At 42.6% G+C, this 17,194-nt stretch overlaps 1 protein-coding gene across 1 annotated transcript in view; it reads right to left on the bottom strand.

Annotated features, from left to right (window-relative positions):
* The window catches only part of LAMA1 (laminin subunit alpha 1), a 150,049-nt gene that overhangs the window by 69,453 nt on the left and 63,402 nt on the right, over window positions 1–17,194 (bottom strand). Inside the window, exons 13-19 of the mRNA XM_059704929.1 lie at window positions 16,569–16,670; window positions 15,352–15,563; window positions 14,501–14,612; window positions 12,187–12,297; window positions 6,003–6,130; window positions 4,485–4,571; window positions 3,621–3,832 (exon numbers count right to left, since the gene is read on the bottom strand). Coding sequence (XP_059560912.1) covers window positions 3,621–3,832; window positions 4,485–4,571; window positions 6,003–6,130; window positions 12,187–12,297; window positions 14,501–14,612; window positions 15,352–15,563; window positions 16,569–16,670 — 964 coding nt within the window. The remainder of the gene's footprint in view (window positions 1–3,620; window positions 3,833–4,484; window positions 4,572–6,002; window positions 6,131–12,186; window positions 12,298–14,500; window positions 14,613–15,351; window positions 15,564–16,568; window positions 16,671–17,194) is intronic.

Consider the following 17,194-nt stretch of genomic DNA (forward strand, 5'->3'; position numbering starts at 1 on the left):
GACCCCACAGTCCCCACAGGAAAATGTGTAAACATTCGCATTTCAGGTCACAAAACTTAAAAAAAAATACATATATAACTTTGCAATAACTTTAAATATTTAGTATTTTTCTAAAGATTAAGCAAAAATAGGGTTGGTAGAAGAAATCATGACAGAGGGGAAAAAACTACTGAAGCTATTAAGATAATAATTAGCAAACTAACTTGACCAATTTCATCAATTCCTTGAAATTTTAAAAATGAACCACTAATGTATATCCACAAAGTTTCATTAAAAAATATGCAATGAAGATTTCAAAATCAACTTAACCATTTGCTCTCATTCCAATTATATCTATTTTATTATTATTAGCACCACACTGTAACCAACTGAGCTAACCGGCCGCCCAATTATATCTATTTTAAAGCTCAGATATGCCAATCTAGATAAATATGATATTCCATAATTTAATGAAAATATTCCCCTGTTCTAACTCATGGAGTCATTTGTAGTTCTAATATACTTACCTTCAGGCCAGACTTTCCCATCTTATCTACAATTACAATGTTGATGAGACAGCTACAAAATCCCCACCTTTTTAAAGTGATGCAATTTAACGGGTCCATGAAATGTTTAATCGATATTCATTCCACAGCTGTCAATATGCTCTTTACTTAAAATGTTTGATAAGCTCACTGACAAAATATCCCAGGACATGTACTGTTTATGAATACTTGGATTCAGCAAACGCACCACCTGTCATATGGTACAGTGATGCGAAGAAGAAAAGAAAAACTGCGAATATCTTAAGCGCAGGCACACCCCTGTGGCAGCACACCGCAGTGGGAGGCAGAGCCCTGAGACATGGGAGTTGGAAGGCAGGAGGTCAGAGGAAGGTGGGATTTGCCTCCTTGACTGACTATGGCCAACCACCGGGCCCCCCTGTCACTGGAGGTTTGCTCTGGTGTAAGTGGGATGCTAGCAGCTCCTGGGAGGCCTGTGAAGTGCTGTGGGCCCCATTCAGGGCTGCCCATTCCTGCTCTGTCCATTCCTGTAGCCAAACTGTGAACGCGCCACTAACTCTTTCTATTAAACATGCCTTTTTATTTCCTGCATTTCTGCTGCTTTCCCTTCTGGGACCTTGCAGACTCTGGAAAGACTGTCCCTCCCAGGGCTTGTCAATTCCTAGAGACAGTAAATAGCTACAACACCTTCCACATGCACGCCAGCCAATCCAGAGCCCACACTGCCTTCGTTACTGGGTCTCAAGTTCATTTGGGCTCTCACATCCCACTATCCACCTGCCCTAATCACCCCAGGGTCATGCCTGAGATAGCTAGGGGCAGCCCCTGTGCCCCAAAGCCTGCTGAAATCATTGAAACCAACCAACTCTAAACCTGTTTACCCTGCCCTGCCCTTTCCTCCTGTGGAAACCACAAGAAAGGCTCTAGCTTACCTGTCCCCTCCTGACCAACCGGGGCGCTTCCCACATGGCAACCCCCATGCTGGGATCTGTGAGTAACAAACTATGTCCTCAATGCTAGTTGTCTCGGATCTGCTGGCCTTACCTAAATAATAATAAAACCTGTATTTCATATTTCAAACATTCCTCAGCATCCAACCATCCTCAACAGTGTCCCACTGAAAACACACCTCTCTCTCTCTCTCTCTCTCTCTCTCTCTCTCTCTCTCTCTCAACTTTCTCTCCAAGGTTCCATCTCCCTGATGCCTATCCTCTCCCTCCCATCTCCTTAGCAGGCTCTGTCCTGGCACCTTATCTGCTAAAACAACTCCTCCCAAAGCCTCCAGGGACTTCCCAAGTGCAAGTTCAGTGAGCAGATTCTCAGTCTTCATCTTACCGTACCTTTCTTCGGGCTGGGACCCTCTGACCACTCTCTCTTTTGGACCTTTCTTAGCAAGGTTTCTGGACACCCACTCGTTGGTTTCTCCTTGTTTTTCCCCTGCGCCTCCCCCTCTGTGTCTCACACACCGCTTCCCCTCCCTCTGGGGAAAATTCAAAGTTCACTCCGAGTATGAGCATCACAAAACATTGATGATGATAATAACAAATCATGTTTATCACACTATGTGCCAGTCAGTTTGTGCCTGTCAGATTCCAGGCAATATTTTATTTAACCTTTGTAACAAATTTAGGAGGAAAGCACTATAATTTTCCACATGAAATCTAAACCTTAGAAAGATATGGAACTTGCCATAGGTCACACAACTTCTACATCCTTCTATAACAATTATAATACCAATTATTACTTTAAAAACTGTTCATGTTATAAATAATGCTAATTTAAAATAGTTGCCAATTATAATAGCTATCATTTATTTAATGTCTAGAATTTCAAATTTGTTATCCCTTTGACTTCTCAGAAAGATCTTTATATATATATATATATATATATATATATATATATATATATATATATATTATATATGATTATGTCCATTTTATGTATAAGAAAATAGTGGCTCAGAGAGGTTAACACATTTGCCTGGGGCTATACAGTTGGTCAGTAATCAACTCCGGACTCTACCCTACATTAGTCAGACTCCAAAGCCTAAGAGCGCCCCATTGGTGCTTCTCCTCTACACCATCATGTGTAGCTCCCCAAGAGACTTGAATCATAAATTCCCAGCTCCTATCACAGTACTTAGAAATGCAGGAAATAAAAAGTGCCTGGGAAGTAATAGATACTTAATAAATGGCCGAGATGAAAAGAAACAACATGAGAACTGTAAAAGCATTCCATAAACTTTGAAGCTTTATAAAAACACAAGTTATCAATGTATCTATATGATTAGATTGAAGTGATAAACAATCAGATGGTAAGCTATGAGGGTGGCCACACTGCTGAAGATCGGGTTGATTGGCCCAGGGCTATAAAACCTTGTTGTTCTGTGGATGTGTGCCTATTAAAATATTTTTCTGTATCTCTAGCACCATCTTGTGTCTCAACATTGTAATAGCATAGTAGGCCTTCCGCATTTATAGAAAAATTAACCAAAAAAAATTTTATAATTGACATTTTAGATCTTTCACTCTTTCAAGAACTGTGCAAAAAATAAAAATCTGAGAGTTGTCATGGCCTTTGGGCTTTAATTCTGTCATTCGGGACACAGGAAAATCTACTTTTCCTCAATGAGTGATTCTACCTGATCCACAATTTCAAGGACCTAAGCAGAACCCTGCAGGGCGATGTGGTTTGGCTGGGTCAGGCACAGACCGCTGAGACATGCCAGTTTCCAGGGCTAGCGTCTCCCTACTTCCCACACCACAGCTGGAAAGCCCATCTGCTTCATGAAACCCCTAAGCATCTCCCTCACAAACGTGACAGGCTTTGAGCATCACTCCTGCTTCATCTCAGTCCCTGGGAGTGGTGCCCAGCACTTTGTGAAGTCCCACTTTCTCCTCACCCGGAAGCATGCATCTTTTCCAGGCCATCTGACCTTCAAGTGGAGTAACTGATCAAACTACCGTAAGGACGGCTCAGGTATTGGGTCTATGCCAGCATTAACACAGGAACCACTCAGATAAAGCTACCTCAGCACTTTTTGACACCTGTAAGTAAACGGATGGAGACTTTACAGGGTCATGAGTAATGGGCTGACTTCACAGCCCAGACACTCACCTCGGCAATTTTTAGCAGTCACAGCATCTCCATAGAACCCATCAGCACACCTCTCACAGTGGGCGCCATCCGTGTTCCCAATGCACCGCAGACATTCTCCAGTGATGGAGTCACAGTGCCCGGCCTCCAAGGGGTCGACATTCCCGCTGCAGTTGCAGGGAACACAGGATTCCCCGGGCACTGTTGGGTTTCCGTAGTAACCGTCTGCGCATCTGCATAAAACATCAAAAGAGGGATCCAAATAAATTCCATTTCTCTTGACATTACCCCACCATCCAGGGGTTCTCTGAATGTTTAATCAATCAGACTGACTCCTGTTACATAAGATTTACTGTGAAAGGAATGCAACTCTAAGTTCAGGCATTCACAGATTTCCTTCACTCATTTATGGCTCCAAAATGAGCCATAAATCCAAGGGAATGTGAGCCTGGCCCCAGCACTCAGGGATGTCACCCTCTCCTACGGACTGTAACCAGACTCTGCACCAAGACTTACAGATGGAAACAGACAACATTGACCTTCAGGCTCCAGAAGACAGCTATTAATCACACCACCACCCCCATGGAATTATTCAGGGTAATGGGATCTTTAAATGTGTGAACAGTAAATACTGACCCCTCAGTGGTTCCCATTGTTATTCATGAGAACTCAGATTAGCTCAAGGAACTCAAAAAATTCCCAGGAAGTTTCAACATTAATTTTTAGTCTATATACTGGCTTTTCTCTATAATTATATCAAATGACAATTACATGCCAAAACACTAAAACCACACTTAACTACACATTTAACAATAAACACACAGAATTTATATTAAAATAGATGTTCAATGCAACTTTTGGAAGCAATTGAGCGATGCAGTGTACCTCTCGCACCAAGTCCCTGAGTATCCCCGGGCACACTGGTCACACACCACTTCATCTCCATCGTCCAGGTGGCACGTGGGGCTGAAACTGTCAACACATTAGAAGTGAATGCAATTTTCCAGTGGATTGTGTACAATTTATAAATAGTTTAAGTGCTTAATTTCTACCACTCCTATCCTTACAAACTTTAACTGAGTCCTCAAAATTTAGCCCAGATACCAAGGCCCTGGTCTCACAGTCAAGCCTACGGACACCAGATCCTCACACCTGCTCATCCCTCAACCCAGAGTGCACTTCTCCCCCTCTCTGCCTGGATTCACCCAGTTGAACCCCAACGATATACTGGGTATTGTGGTAGGTACCTCCTCAGCTGTCACCTCCTCCAGGAGGCCTGCTCTGAGTTCCTCTCCTCTGGGTTCCCTGGCGTGGTCTGCCTGCCTCAGAGCCCAGTCCACACAGGCATGAGTGAGCTGGCTTACACACTTCAGTAATCACATTTCCCAAAGGACCTCTCTGCTGACCCAGGTCCCTTCAAACTAGTCCTGAGTCTTGGGGAGGCCTGTGAAGGGGGGTATAGAGGTGGATAAGAGTCCCTCACAATTTCATCCCAGTAGCCCTGATTGTATGTTTTACACACTGGAGTTTCAAATAAAAATCCCCATGGGGGAATTTTTGGATGTGGGTGGAGGAAGTTCTAAAGGATAAACCAGTGAGGGAGAGGGGGGCTTTCAGACCGCTGGCCTGCAGGAAGCACGGCCCAGCATGAGGTGCAAGGCCTTGCACTTGACTGTCTCTTCCACCTGCCCTCGCGCCTGTGCTCCGACCACCTGCATTCCTCATTCCTCAGACGGATCTGCTGGTGCTGCCGCTGCCCACACTTAGTTCCTGCCTGGGATGCCCTTCTCTGCTGCCTTCCGATTCCTTCTCACCCTTCAAGACTCAGATCAAGAGCTTCCTCAGAATCGTCCCTGGACAATTCCCACCGTACAGTGGACATGCCTCCCCTGTGGACATGACCACACTGTAGATTCTGGGGGCGGGCAGCCACACTGAACGGTTTGATACTCAGAGTACCTACCACAATACCCAGTATATCGTAGGTGTGCAATAAATATTTTTAATAAATTAAATGAAATCTGCCCATTCTCAATGAGCTGAATGTTTTGATCATTATATCAAAAACTTTTAAAGCCCAGGAACATGTTTAATTCATCGCTGTATCCCCTATACCTCCTAGCCCAGTGGTAGGCACACAGTATACACTTTATGAAAGAATTGATGACCAAGTTTAGACCAAAAGGGAAACAAAGTATGCAAATGTCCTTGCAATCACACAACTTTCTTTGCATAAATTAAGACACCAAACTTTTTTTTCAAAAAGAGAATCCATTCCTCCATTTTAAAATCCTAATTAATGACCACTGGGCAAAATCCACACTCTCATTGCACACAGTGCTGCTCTGGAGCTATCAGCACACATCTGGATGGAAATTCTGGCTACGTCAGGTGCCAGCTTACTTGTTGGAGGCTGAGGCGAGGGGGCAGGCACAAGGCTGGCAGTCCCCAGGAGTCCCTCGGGCAGGCCGCCCGTAGAAGCCAGGCAGGCACTGCTCACAGTGGTCCCCGGTGGTGCTGTGCTCGCAATCCTAGGACACACGCAGGAAAAGACAGCTCAACTCTAGGTTCTGTAGAGGATTCTCAGATCCATCAAAAACAACTTGAAGTACAATGAAAAAAAAAGATGAAATGCTAAAAACTGTTATATGAGGAGGGGTTGCCTGTTGACAGATTAACTAATAAAAATTTTAATGGGTATATATGGAAGCGTAAGCGCTTTCATTTCCAGCCATATCAGTGTAACTGGTACCCTGTTGTCTTTCTGCAGGAAACAATTAGAAAACTGGGACAGATCTATAACGCAACTGTTTTCAGGCGCCGGCAACAGAGGGTGCAGGTCTGTGATTCCGAGAGAACGAAGACATTGGGATGAGTCCTGCAACCGCATGTCTTTCTGCCTGGAGATACTTGCCAAGCAGCACGGGGGTGGGGTAGGAGGGTCAGAGTTTAGGAAGGATGAACCTGCTAGAATTTGGGCTTCTTAGAGCAAGAGCTCCAGAAATCTACTTGAGAGACCCCTTCAAATAGCTACTGAATACTAAGCTGCTTGTGCGAAGAATACCACTCCTTGAGGTCAAAGAAAGACAGGTAACCCATAAGCTGAAAAATTCAGAACTCACAAGACATTAGAATTCTAAGCAGTCTGTGTGGGAGACCCCGGTAAACACCCAGCACACTCAGTAGAGACCCCAGACGTAAAATCAGTTCCTAGTACTGCTAACCCTGCCACAGAGTAAAACCTGTACAAGAACCGCCCCCACGAAGTTTTTATTACAAGCCTTGAAACAATCATGCTGACATGCAGGAACTTACCTGTCTACCAAAACAAATTCCCAAGTTCTTTAAAACAAAAGCAACAGAATCTAAAAACTCAACAATATAATAACATTCACCGAACATTATTCATCACACAATCAAAAACTACTGGATATGCTCACACTGCCCAAATATGGGAGAATTTGGAATTTGTGAATTCAGACAGAAAGCAAGTAGGTAAACCAATAAAGATGTGGGGAGGAGAGAGGGTTTTTGCTTGTGGAAGAATGCTTCCTGCCAACCGACAAGCATGAGGGACGGGCTGGAGGTGGAGAGCCCTCCTTTCACAGACATTGTAGTGGGTACTGGCTGGGCAAGAATCCTCAATGACTGCAAAATCTAAGGGGAAGTTCGATAATAGGATACTTGCATGGTCTTAAAGTATCTCCCTCAAACTGCTGGCTAATTACAAAAGAAAAGAACAGTAAATATATAGTGGACCAACACCCAGCCTATGCGATCAGAATGAACACCACCAGTGAAGGAGTGGACATGGTGGGCTCCAACATGCCATGTTCTGAGAAGGACACACTAATGAAGTATTCTGGCTGGAAAAGTATAACCCAAATCTATTCACAGGAAAATAAGAGAAGAACCCCAAAGGAGTGACATTCTATTTTTTGGAAAATTATTATATCCTTCAAGATGCCAATGCCATTAAAGACAAAGAAATGCTGTGCAAATATTTCGGAGTAAAGGAGACTAAAGAGACATGACAATAATATAAAATATCCAATCCTAGATGGGGTTCTGTAATGGAGGGGAAAAATGCTATCTATATATATAAAAGCCTAAGCCACTGTTCAACCATCTGACCAGCAGCTATGACATGCAATGACCACCATGGGCAGATGCTTTGACTGGCAGCTATGATGTGCACTGACCACCAGGGGGCAGACACTCAATGCAGGAGCTGCTGAGCTGAGGTGACTTGGCAACTGAGGTTCTAGGGTGACACACGCACCCAGAACCAGAGAGGAGGGAGCCCGATTCCGAGGTGCATCAGCCAAGAACTGCCCTCTCACAATCTGGGACCCCTCGGGGGATGTCAGAGAGCTGGTTTCAGCCTGATCCCCGCAGGCCAGGCGGAGGGACACCACCAGTGCATGAATGGACTGGGCCTCTAGTAAAAGACATAATTGAGTCGGTTGACAACGTTGAAAAATAGATGGTAAATTAGAAAAATATTAGTGTATTCATATTAAATTTATTGCAGTTAATAACTGTGCTAAGATAACATAACAGCATATACTTATTCTCAGGACATACATACTGAAATATTTAAAGATAAATGGACATAATGTATGCAACTTATTGGCAGGTAGTTTTAAAAAATCATGATTAGATAGGTAAATAATGAGAATAATAAACAGGGAAAACTATGAATAGTAGGTGAATCTGGGTAAGTGGTGGATATTCTAAGTACTGTTCTATTCCTACAATACTTGCATAAATTTGAAATCATTTCCAAATACAGTATTTTTGTAAAAATGGGGAATGAAAACTACTAAATATGAATAGAAGAAGAAAATGTAATCCATCACCAGGAGAAAAATCTGAAAAGAAGGCAGAGAAAAAAGACACAGCACACAGAGCATCATACAGATAAGAACTGCACTCGACTTTCCATTTGAAACACCGCAAGCCATAAGCAAACGGAACAACTTTCAAGCACTGAAAGAAAAATGCGTGAAAACATATTTCAGCAGTGAAGGTAAAAGAAAGCCTTTTCAGATAAACAAAAGATAAGAGAATCTGTCAGCATCAGATTGCAGGGGAGAAATGCTGAAATAGTTCTTCAGGTGGCAGAAACAGATCCAGATGAAATCTGGATTTACATCAAGGAGCAAAGAGCATCACGAATGGGAAAAAAATGAATAAATACAAAACACATTTTCATTGAAAACATCTCTTTATAAAGTAAAATCACCCTGAGTTAGGTGTGCAGGAGGTGCACAGTAGAAAGGAGATGGTCACACCGGCTGAGGAGGCAGTTGTATGGCTCCAGGGAACCCTGCCGCTGCTCTGCACATTCTTTCCTCCCCGGGTGCCCCATCGGCCTCATCCCTGTGCAGGTGTCACCCGGAGCTTTCTCCTCTGACCTCTACCTACCCCTGCCTGTAATCACCCACCTGTGAGTCCTCTCCTCTCCTGTCCTCTCCCCTGGTGTCCACCCTGCTCCATTTCCTTTTACAGCCCTCCTCCTAAAGCCACTAATTTTACAAACATGTTCTCTATCCAACAACTTAAATAATATGCCCAGTTTCTAACTATATCCTTTTCTATGATTCCCAAGGTTGAAAGTTTTCCCAGAGAGTAAATTTCATTGGGGACTATAAACATTTGTATTACATCCTTTTGTACCAGGGTTTCATGAATTTCATTTAAGGTTACCCTAGACCAGAGCTTCTAAACTTGAATGTGTACCCAAATCACCTGAGTTAATTATTGATTCCGACTCCAGAGGTCTGAGAGGGGCCTGAGATTCTGCATTTCTAAAAAGGCTCCCAGATGACACCCATGCTGCTGGTCCTCAGATGATATTTTAGTAGCAACATCTTAGACTCTTTTCATTTTCCCCAGCCCCCTTGGTTTTGATAATCAGTACAAATCAATTAAAAATGTAATTGGCCTTGATAAGCAATTACATAAGTTTACACAAAATAACTAGTTTCATTAAAATACATTTGACTATGTACAATTGCAACATGCCTGTGCTATGTTCTCTTTGCTCAAAGGGCCATATGGGGTCTTCTTTCTCTTTGGGAAAACTGTTTTGTAGCTCTTTACAGAACCTTCCGAGGGTTTGCTTCAGTGTTTTCTCAGGTGTGTGCCACCATCCCCCTACGTGACCATCTCTGTTGGTGGATCTGGTATGCGAAGGATGGAAGGCTCATGAAACTAGGGAAGTAAAACATCTTCTCTTAATTGGAAAGGAAAGACATGAGGGCCCAAGACGTGCACAGCTGCATTATATGCTCCTCTCTTTGCAAAGCAAAGAAACTGGCTTCTCTGGGACAAGAACAGGGAGAACTCAGAGAAAAGAATAAAGGCTGAGGTAAACTATGGATTTGGGGTGATCATGATGTGTCAGTGTGGGTTCATCGATTGTAACGAAATGCACCCCTCTTGTGGGAGGTGCTGATTACGGGGGAGAATGTACATGTGTGAGGGCAGGACATATATGGGAAATCTCTATACCTTCCTATTTTGCTGCAATCTAAAACTGCTCTTCAAGTGATGAAGTCTTAAAGAATAGGAACACTAAGGAAGAATGGAAACTTCTCTCTAATAAACCATAAATAAAAGGTTAATTTCTGAAAGCTAGAGAGCTATGTACAAGGCCAAGGGCTCTACACAGCTACACAAAAGGCAGAATTCAAGGTTTCTTTTAAAAACAGAACAGAATAAAGCCAAGTTAGATTAAACAGGGAAATGATGCTACCGAGTTTGATATTCCTTAAATATCTAAATTTTTTATTATTTTTGCTTCTTCAAACATTACTTATTTAAAAAGGAAAATAACTTTACTCTGGAAAATCCTGGCAGACACCACCTTATTCAAGTGACCTTGGCTAACAGCCCCAGGAAGAGGATAGTGACAAGACCGGGGACGCTGGGGATACACCACCTCCATATCCACCTGCCCCAAATGCATAACCTCCGCCTAATCGTGAGAAAACAGCCCAGCCCAGCGGAGGGACATTCCACAGAAGGCCCAGCGCTCTTCAAAAGTGCCTCCACCATAAAGACAAGGAGAGAATAGACGCTGTCACGGGTTAAAGGAGACAAGAGCACCACGTGCAGTGTGGGGTCCTGGGTTTGAAAGGAGAAAGGACAGGAATGGAAACCTGACGGAATCTGAGTGCAGTCTGAAGTTTAGTTGATGGGACTGTGCCAGTGTTAATTTCTTAGTTTTGATAGCTACTAGGTGATTCAAGATGTGAGTGTTAGGGAAAGTAGGGTGACGCTGATACAGGAACTCAACTTTGGTAACCCTTTTGTAAATCTAAAATTAATTCCAAAAATTTCAAACTATAAAAATTACCATTTGTGGTGATAGAGCTTTAAGGGCAGTTGCTGTTGGCATTTCCACTTAAATGCGAGTGCACATTTTTGTAAATACATACTAATGTGAGCATGTGCAGATATTCTTCAGCCTACCTGCAACTGGAGCCATAGGTGGCAGGGCCACGACCTGCCAACCACCCCAGATGCTGCCAAAAGCCTCTGCCAGGCTGGCCTTGCACACCCCACTGGCAAAGGGAGAGACATTTCAAAGCAACAACCTCATCCAGCTGTGGGAAGCTGTGCGCCTGAGGAAACAGCCCAGAGGACTGAGCCTGTATGTAAGCCATCATTTCACACAGTCCTATAGACACTCAGAGAACAAAGACATGAACAAAGAACAGAATGAATGCTGTACTTACAGAATAAAGAACAATTGGGCTCTGGAGAGAAAAAGCCATCCCTGGCATCTTGCCAGGCTCCTCTCCAGGGTTCTGACCATTTTCCCTAGCCCTGTGACTCAATCAGTCTCTTTTGGAAAGAGTGTGAACATATCCCTGTAGGATGAATGGGATTCAGCTAATTAACACATGCATTCACTCCATCTGTGAGGAGTGAATCCAACAAAACTCTGGAGTGTGGCCTGGCTTCCAGGCATAAGAGCCTAAAAGAATTCCTGATTGAAGTTAAAAACCAAGTCTTGCCCTGTATCTGCCCCAAAGCTCATTCTCAAGATTAATTACATATTTGCTAAGCCCTGTTTCAGCTCATATTGCATGAAAGAAGTATTTGTTTAAAGAGTTGATTCAAGCTAACAACCATAAAGCATTACATATTGTACACATGAGTGTGATTATTAGTTTTATTATCCTTCTCATGATATATAATTTTTTAAAAATCCTTGCATTTGCATTTAAACATCTGATCCTTGTTATTTAATCAGTGGACAACGTTTTCTACCATTATATGGCTTTTTATGGTTTTATAATCTTGCAAAGTAAATAATTACTTTTCATTATTCTAATAAAAACCTACAATGAAGTTATATACCCTTTTCTACTATCACCAAAATAACATTTTTCAAAAAAGAGGGGGAAAGCAGGAAATCTTTTATGACATGAACTTAAATCTGCAAATTTCCTTTGGGGTTTCAAGGGGAGACATATTCCCCTGTGGAGGAATCATGTTTTTAAATCACTTCTGCACAGCAGGTGACTATGGGGTGGGGAGGAGGGGGGCAGAAGGTTTTGGTAAGACTCACAAAGCAAACGCCTTGAATATCACACTCAGCTGCATGGCCGTGGCATCCACAGGGCTGACAAATTCCTCCAAAGGGTATTCCATCCACGCGGTAATAGCCGGAGAGGCAGGACTGCAAAGGAAGGACAGACTGCTGAACCACCTTCCCAATCTATTAGAAACATACACTGCTCGGTCTCCACGGACAGAGAAACTTCTTTCTTTTCTTTTTTCTTATTTTCCCCAAACAGTTTTATGAAGGCATCATTCATGTGCCTTTATAAAGTGGACCCATTTTAAGAGTACAATTCAAAGACTTTTTAGTAAATGTACCAAGTTGTGCAACCATCACTGTATTCCAGATCCTTATTTCTTTTTAAAAGTAGAAGCAAATGGACAAAAGCTTACTGAGTCAGTGTGGTATCTCTCCCCCGCCCCCAATATTGTTAGAAATCGTGTCACAACACACAGAACTTTAGTAGCGTTTCAATTCTCCCAACTTTATTTCTTTTCCTTTTGCTTCAAATTCATTAAATGTTGCTGCCAAGGTGTTCAAATGCAGGTCTGAGTCAAACTACATCAGTTTACCTGAGCAAGCATTACCGGTCTGCATTTGGGCCTGAGTGCTGAGTAGACAATGTGAGCATTCAAGGATGCCTCTCTCTGACCATGAGGAGCAGAGAACCACTCCAGACACAGGAATTCACTTAGTCCTTGTGACAACTCTGAGAAATATCACCTCTGTTTTATAGACATGGAATCTGAAACACGGGGCAGCTAGATAATGTGCCCATTGTGCCAGGGGAGTGATTCAAAGCCAGGTGTGCATACCTCCAGGACCCGTGTCCACCTGCCCGGGGCTACAGCAGCCAGGAAGCACATTTACAATGTAGACTGGGGGATGAGTTTGGAGGCCAGCGCATGCCCGGGGGCACGGTGGAAGGGGTACAGATTTGTTTTTTATTATAAGAATGCTTACAGAGTGTTTTCATTCTATAGGTAATATATAAATGCATTCATCCACACTGACCGTGGGAAGCTCCCTGACACTTCTACACAGCCATGCTCGCCATGTCTGCAGATGGGCACTGAGCAGGTAGCTGCCTGGAGCTCTGTGCGGTGCCTAGACTACGACCAAAAATCCCATTTCTGATTCTTTAGGTCAGTCAGCTTCCGAGTAAGAGTTGGATTAAGTAACGAGTTCTTCTGCTTATTGAAAACATGTATTGTGCTTCTTGTTCTTACTTTAGTCACCGTCCCATGCACATCAGCAAATTTCCCTCCAAAGCCCAGTGACTGGGTTTCCAGCAGCAGCTGCTCATTGCTGCCCCCGTGCAGTGTGGCTGGCCTCAATTTCTACTTCCATGATTCTACCTGCCTGCGGGCTCTAGGCTGTCTTATTCCCATATGCCACATGCTAAGAGGTGTTAGAGTTTTTTTATCCATTAAGCATTATGCACTTAGAGATCAGAATCTATAAATATTTTCTGGGCCTAAAAATAAATGTTTCGGATCTAAATAAAAGTTCATTGGTTAAAAAAATGCCCTGAGTCCTAGCCTGTGTGGCTCAGTTGGTTGGAGCTCTGTCCCATGCACTGAAGGGTGATGGGTTCAATTCCTGGTCAGGTCACATGACTAGGGTTGCAGATTCGATCTCCGGTTGGGGCACGTATGGGAGGAAACCAATCGATGTTTCTTTCTCTCTCTCCCCTCTCCTTTCCTCTCTCTCAAATCAATAAAAAACATATCCTCAGGTGAGGATTAAAAAAAATTTTTTTAAACCCTGAAAAATATTTAACATAGAAATATTTCGTTAAATATTCACACCATGAAAACTTAGGCCAACTTTATGAACTGCAAAGTTTATAATTAATAATGATTCATAAAAACAATTAAGGGTTAAATGTTCTCACTTCATAAAAATAATGATTGCCAAGAAATCACAACCAATGACCAATGTTCATAACCATAATCAATCATAAACAATTAGAGGCAGGATCACATGATGCTCAACAGACGGATGAAGTTCAAATTCTGATTTGACCACTTCAGTTTCTTAATCTGCAGAACAGAAAGCATAGAAGTACCTGCCTGTATGGTTGTTGCCAGCATTAAAAGAGGTAGCATAGAAAAAGAGCTCAGGATAGTGTCCCTCCAGAGGAACCAGATTTCTTTAAACAATGTGGCTTCCAATATCCCTATAGTCCCTCAAAGTCTGATGTTTAGAAATGCAGGGTTTCTAAAGTTAAAATTCAAATGTGCATCATTCCATCACCTTCTCTGCATGTTTCCCCTTAAGAAAGAGGAAAAGGAAGAAGGCAGGGCAGGAGTGTTACCTCGCAGGAGATCCCTGCATAGCCTGGGGGACATTCACAGTGCTCCACCTCGGTGGCCAGCGCCAGGTCTATAACGTTAGGACTAGCTGTATCCAGAGAGACAGAATCCAACCTACATACAGAGATAGGGGTCATTATCCCACTTATTTGAAAAAAACACCTAACATGAAGAGATTCTTAAAGACAAATCCAAACAAAACGGTGACATGACTTTTTTTTGTTAAGTGAAGATTTTCATAATACACTTTCTGGAGCTTTCATTATTCCTTGGAAATGCCTTCAGTATTTGGCGCAAAGATGCACTGCTACTTAAAGATGGTCTATGCCACCCATTCCGAGTTGAAACACTTCAGAAAAATTAATCCAGTCAATTGTCTCATCTCTAATATAGATAAATTATCCTTACTAATAAATGTGTAATTCTGCATTTGTTTTAGCTGCATCCAATGATTATGCTTAGCTTAGCACTGCCAGAAATTTTAATCTCAAAGTAATAAAATGACTAAGGATAGACACATTAGCTTAAATAGACTGTAAAATCTAAGACTGTTTACATCAGGACGGTAAAAACCAGATGCAGTGTGGCCCACAGAACTGTCATCTCATCAGGCATTTCTGAGAAAACCACCCTAAAAGTTTCTCACCCTGACGTCAAGTCTATCTCCTATTAGATACATTTGTCTGACAAATATTCTGGCATCTTCAATAAAACGATAGTAATAAAAGTAACTTTTTAAGACAGCTGATTCTATTAGCTGTGTCCTTAAAATAATTGAGTAAAATACATTAAGCTTAAAATATATAATGATAAATAAAGACAAGAGTAAAGTACCCGCCTTTTCGATACACACCTGTAAAGAGCCATTTTTGCAGAATTGTAGTTGGCTCTGATCAAGAGATGGGTCACATTGGCCAGGACAGTCATCAGCTGATCTCGATCTATCTCCCTTTTGTTATTAAAGTCTCGGAAGTTCTCAGGAACAAGTCTAACCACGTTGAAGTACTCTTCGTAGGGCTGCAATGACAGGCCCTCAGCCTGGGTCCGTAAAGTGAGTCCATTTCCCTAACATTTTGAAACAAGAGGAAATATATTTATAATTCCATGTCATGATCAAAAAATGAAAGCAAATTTTGTAATCAGCAACATGGCTTTTCATTTGTGCATAGGTCCTTGGGTACTGGGGTCTATAACTCTTGGTCCGGGACTATCAGTGATGTTTCATTGTATTCCTCTCAGAGGGATTTGAATAATAAATCTAAAATCTGTGTCCTTTGCTAGGATGCAGGAAAAAAATTATGCATTTGCCCACAGTTTTCCTCAAAGCAACCAATCCGACACTCCTAACCTTTAATTAAAGAAAAAAAGTAGAAAAAGTAAATAAATATACTTCCTACTTCTCATAAAATTGCTGTTAAATTTCCTTTAAAAATTAAAGATTGCTGTTAACAAAATGTGTGCTTGGCCGGTAGTTTCCAAGTGCTGCAGGTTGGAGATGGAGGGACAGGACGCTAAAGGGAACGGAGAGGTGCAGACACTGCAGACCAGAACCCGAAATGGTCTCTATCCACCCTGGGAACCTTGTGTACCAGGCTGAGCTAGGGCTTTGTGTGACAGGGAAGAAAAGGGGTGAGGAGAAAGGGACAAGGGACAGGAGGGGTGAGGATTGAGGACGAACATGACAGTGCATCTCCTGTCCCCATCAGGCACTGCTGCCGAATCATTCATGCGGGGGGCAATGTGGCAGGAGGGGGAAGGGGCCTTAAAGGGCCTAAAAGGTAGGTCCACGTCGGAACAAAACTCATCTCCCTTTAAAATGTGACAAGGCGGTCAGCTGTAGGGATCAAGGGAGGAGTGACAGGTGCTGCCCTGAGGCAATTCCAGAAATAGGCCCAAAGACAGAATTCTCACACTCAGTCTCCTGGTATCCAGAGGAGGCAAACCACTGCTAAATGGCCACCTGGCCATGAGCTCCTTGCTACTGTGGCCTCGCTCAGCCACTTTGTGTCATACAACTGTCACCCCCCTAAGCTCTTCAGCTCTGTAGCCAAGCAATGGAAAAGCAATTACCTTAATGATGACATCAGCATGAGACATGAGGGCGCTGTCCACTGTCTCCACTGGAACATCATAAGACACCGTGTACTTCAGGAATCCACCGAATGCAGTCAGCTGGAATGTTTAGGTGAGAGTGAACACCAAGTGGGGGTGGAGGGGTGCATGACCGTAGCCCCTCAGCTAGGGGAAGTGGTTGTTAGGAGCCATCTGGAAACAACCAGGCTTTAAGGTTGAGGGGCCATGATATATAAGGAAGTTCACATTAAAGGCAGTGAAAAGAAAGCATAACACACGAATGTTTTGTTTAATGGACATTACCAAAATGCAGGACATTTCTAAATGCATCGAAGAAAAATGTACTCCTTTGTAGAGGTCCCAAGGTAAACATTATAAATGTCTGCTAGTCATATAATAGATTTATCTCACTTAAATACTCTAGGGTGGTGGAGAGTTTGATCCACAACCATAATCTCAACATTTTTATCTCATTGCCCTGCCTTTAGAAGAATAATAAGAAACCTGTTTGATCAGCTAAAGAAAGAACTAGAGGATTTTTCTTCCTGATCAATATCCTTTGATGTAAAATACAGATTTTATTTTTGCCAGGTATGTTATAACAATGTAATGTTCAGAATCCA

The sequence above is a fragment of the Myotis daubentonii genome, chromosome 8 (genome assembly GCF_963259705.1).
Source record: "Myotis daubentonii chromosome 8, mMyoDau2.1, whole genome shotgun sequence".
Lineage (NCBI taxonomy): Eukaryota > Metazoa > Chordata > Mammalia > Chiroptera > Vespertilionidae > Myotis > Myotis daubentonii.